This window comes from Oratosquilla oratoria, chromosome 15, assembly GCF_046742065.1.
Source record: "Oratosquilla oratoria isolate Oo_2021 chromosome 15, ASM4674206v1, whole genome shotgun sequence".
NCBI lineage: Eukaryota > Metazoa > Arthropoda > Malacostraca > Stomatopoda > Squillidae > Oratosquilla > Oratosquilla oratoria.
Window position 1 is genome coordinate 3923135 of NC_134791.1, and position 4322 is coordinate 3927456.

General features: G+C 42.0%; 1 protein-coding gene and 1 pseudogene across 1 annotated transcript; one reads left to right on the top strand and one right to left on the bottom strand.

The window, feature by feature from the left end:
• Positions 1-217: 217 nt before the first annotated feature.
• LOC143032992 (uncharacterized) lies at positions 218-3819 on the top strand. The gene is made up of 2 exons (XM_076198186.1): positions 218-1952; positions 3591-3819. Exons 1-2 carry the CDS (start codon positions 1642-1644, stop codon positions 3712-3714), a joined length of 435 nt encoding a protein of 144 aa, XP_076054301.1. The 5' UTR covers positions 218-1641; the 3' UTR covers positions 3715-3819.
• LOC143033499 (uncharacterized) lies at positions 1946-2734 on the bottom strand (annotated as a pseudogene).
• Positions 3820-4322: the final 503 nt, after the last annotated feature.

Here is a 4322-nt window from a genome sequence, read left to right on the forward strand (position 1 = left end):
TTTACCATGTTAAAATTATTTTCGACGCTCACTGTGACTCAGGACGAAATGAACATGACTTTTCCTATTCAACTTAAGCTAATCTACAGTCATGGTGGTCGAGAATTTTACCATGTTAAAAATATTTTCGACGCTCACTGTGACTCAGGACGAAATGAACATGACTTTTCCTATTCAACTTAAGCTAATCTACAGTCATGGTGGTCGAGAATTTTACCATGTTAAATTTATTTTCGACGCTCACTGTGACTCAGGACGAAATGAACATGACTTTTCCTATTGAACTTAAGCCAATCTACAGTCATGGTGGTCCAGAATTTTACCATGTTAGAATTATTTTCGACGCTCACTGTGACTCAGGACGAATTGAACGACCTTTCCTATTCAACTTAATCTAATCTACAGTCATGGTGGTCGAGAATTCTACCATGTTAGAATTATTTTCGACGCTCACTGTGACTCACGACGAAATGAACATGATTTTTCCTATTCAACTTAAGCTAATCTACAGTCTTGGTGGTCGAGAATTTTACTATGGTAAAATTGTCTCAACAGCTCACTGTGACTCGGGACGAAATGAACATGAATTTTTGTATTCAACTTAAGCTAATCTTCAGTCATGGTGGTCGAGAATTTTACCATGTTAAAATTATTGTTGACGCTCACTGTAACTCAGGACGAAATGAACATGACTTTTCCGATTCAACTTAAGCCAATCTACAGTCATGGTCGAGAATTTTACCATGTTAAATTTATTTTCGACGCTCACTGTGACTCAGGACGAAATGAACATGACTTTTCCTATTCAATATAAGCTAATCGGAGGAAGTGACATAATTCCAAAAACTCTCAAAGGATTAACCCCATGAATTTTGACGCAAATTCCTGGACAGTGGAAGAAGGTGGTAGGTGAGGTGGTGTGGGTAACACGTACCTTAAGTGATTGATGAAGGGAGGGGGAAGGTAGCTGCAGTTGGGGAACCGAATTCCAGGCGATTTGTATCACATCTCGGGACCACTCGCCTTCCCTCCAAGGCAAGCGTGAGAGTAAATCAAAGAGGGGGGAGGGGTATGATGGGACAACTCATTAAGTGAACCGTCCTAGGCTAATGAAACCCAGAACTCCTATTGTGAGTTTTAATGAATTAAATAATTAAACACTAGAAATATGCTACTTGACATTAAATAAGGGTTTTAACAGTTGGCTTTCATACATACATCCTATCTATTCCCTGCGCGCGTTCCTAGCTTAAGAAATTGTTAAAGTCTTTGTACTTAATATGTGTCTTGCTTGTGGAGACGTCTTCAATTAGCGTGGTCTCCTGCTGAGCTCCGACCGGCACTGCTCCGTTTTTGGTGAGGGCGGGGGGTGACGGCCTGGGCGGACGCTGTGATAGGCTTGCAAGTCACTTCACCGACGTAGTCCCGGTCAATCGCACTGCACTCTTAGGGTTGATTCACACTATCGGTCCGGTCGCGCTCCAGTCTCGCTACGCTCCGGTTCTGAGGTATTCAGGGTTGATTCACACTATCGGTCTGGTCACGCTCCACTCTCGGTTCTGAGGTATTTATCGGTCCGCTCTCGTTCCCGTCATCCCCCCTCCCTCGACACCAGTAGAAGTCTTATATCAGTTACGAAGGATGTGTGACTTTTCTGACGCCGAGTTGGCAATAATCGCTATTGCACTTGATGAAGAAGAAGAAGGAAAACAAAATAGAAAAAGAAAGAGATTGTGGGTTCATCCTATGTTGCAAGATAGGAAGACTGAAGGAGAATTTCATACTCTGTATCCTCGTCTTATTGATGACGAGAGTAAATTCCACAGCTATTTCAGAATGAACAAGGGAACATTTGAGAAAATACTATCCAAAATTGAGGATGACCTGAAAAAAGGAAACACACCATTCAGAGAAGCACTCACTCCAAGAGAAAAACTGGCTGTGTGTCTAAGGTAAGGTAAAGAAAAGATGTGACTCAGATTTATTTTGCTGTAAGACTCAAACACAAGATAAAGGGCACATATGATCATAATTTATTATTCCTTTTGTTATTACATTGACTGTGCAATAATTATGAAGAGAAAGCAGAAGGATCATGCTGGTTAAGCCACTGTGAAGTGCATGCAGGCTGCAGAGGTGATGGCGCCCCGTGGGTGTGCTCCTGACACTGTGTTGCTTGATGAAATTGTTGTATGGGTTGAGCACTTGCAGATGATGAAGTGGAGTACTGCGACAAAGCAGGTGATGCTGCAGGTTGGGGGTATACATTCTTTGCATATGCCTGTTCGCTCTGGTAATGAATGTATTTTCCTTCAATTTCATTTACTAATAAAAACACTTTTGTTTTAATATAATGTTGATCAACTGGACTGAATTTCTTGACAGTATTTGCCATCAATGAAAAGAAAGCATTTATTGTTTCTGGGGCATGTTCTTCCTTCTTCTTTTCTACTAAGTACCTAATAAGTGTAGCAGATGCACTATTATTTTCCTGTGTTTTTCTCTTACGCGTGAGACGTTCTTGCTGAGGGAGTGTAGGGCTGTCTTCTGCAACACCAACAGCCTCGTCGCTTACTTCTCTTTCTTGTGTGCCATCGTGTTCTGAATTATCTGAATTTTCTGCTTCATTTTCAGCCTTTTGCAGAGATGTAACTCGTGTTCTGTCCTTCATAAATGCAAACAAAAATGACATTTGATCCTCATACTTCCATTTCTGACTAATTCTATTAGCATTTCATCTGAAACCACAAAATTAAAGTAAGTTTTGTAGGTTATATTTTATTCAGTTGGTGCTGATGTATATCCTAGCTGTGCGCATTGCCATTGTATCAGTGATAAATAAAAAGAAAACGTATTTTTATCATTTATCTACCTTTCGCATGATTCCATTGTGGTGTTTTCTTTGGATTATCCATGGTTTGGTAGGACAGAAGGAATCACTATTTGCTTAAACGAAGACTGAATCGCGACTGGAGTGGAGCAGTAGGCAGGGCTGCAGCGTTTTCTACACTGCCGTGTAGAATGGGAGTGTTGCCATACCGGGGTATACATTTTTCTCGTGCGTATGCAGACTTTCATAGCAAGATATACTTGTCAAACTTTGACAAAATGTTGGTTCTAGTTTTTTTATTCTTGAATGTATATAAGGCCCCCATGCCCTAACATATTCAGTAAGATATGAAAATTCTTTTTTATTATTATTATTATCGCTAAAAGAAAGCTGAAACTTTAGCGTATATTTTTTTTACTACACCGTGAAAACGTATCTAGGAGGTGCTAAGATAGGAGGGAGGGTGGAGGGGTGTGGAGTGTTTTCGGGGATGGAATGGGTGGGAAGGATTTTATGCCTTGTCCTTTTTTGGCTACCTCCCTGGTAAGGGGGAAAAAGCCTTGGTATATGTATGTATGTAAAAACGTATCTTTTGGGGTACAATATTTTATAAGTAACACAATTACCAATTAAGTCATATTTTGATGTACCATTTATTATTTGATAACAGTTCTATGATTTTTAAACAAAAGTTTGAGTATTTAAATGTTATGAACAGCCCGCTGATATGTAGAAAAAATTTCCTCATATCCTTGTGCAGTTGCCACATGCCGCTATTTGGTACAAAATTCTACGAAACGGCAGCCCTGGCAGGTGCAGGACCGTGGCAACTGAGTTCACACTGGCGCTCACGGTTCGGTCACGGTCCAGTCTCGCTCCAGTAAAAATATCTTTTGACGGAACCGTGACCGGAGCGAGACTGGAGCGAGAGCGCCAGTGTGAATGCTTCCATTGAAATTAATGAGACAATATTGGACCGGACCGAGAGCGTAGCGGCAGTGGAGCGCGACCGGACCGATAGTGTGAATCAACCCTTAGAGTTCTCGCGTGAGGGGGTTTGTACCCAAATAATCGACACTCGATTGGCTCTCAAGGGTGAAAATCCCCATCAGTCACATGAGGGAGGAAAGGACACGATTGGACTTCCGAGAACGAGCGGTCCGACCTCCTTTGATGAACTCGATGCTTAGACTGCCCTGTGTCCTGCGGGATGTCAGGTCAAAATGCCCGCTAGCCGGCTTCCGACGTTGCCAATAGTTCTACGTTCCCGCCACTAGTGTTGAAGGGTACTACGAATAATGTTCATGTGGGAGGTGACACAGTTCCTATTGTTCCATGAGGTAGACACTGTTCACGAGCGGGTTAGATACAATCCTAATTATTCTAATTGCTTAGCTTAAAACAAATATGTGGCAGCGCGCAGGGGGGGAGGGGGGTGTTTGGGCGCGAAAACCGTTGAGCTTGGCTATGAGAACACGAATCAAAAAGGGGG

Excerpts from the sequence above, each read along its gene's own strand:
- LOC143032992 (XM_076198186.1), top strand. The coding sequence starts at position 1,642 with ATGTGTGACTTTTCTGACGCCGAGTTGGCAATAATCGCTATTGCACTT. Across the intron at positions 1,953-3,590 it reads AAACTGGCTGTGTGTCTAAG|TTGCCACATGCCGCTATTTG; the intron begins GTAAGGTAAAGA and ends ATCCTTGTGCAG.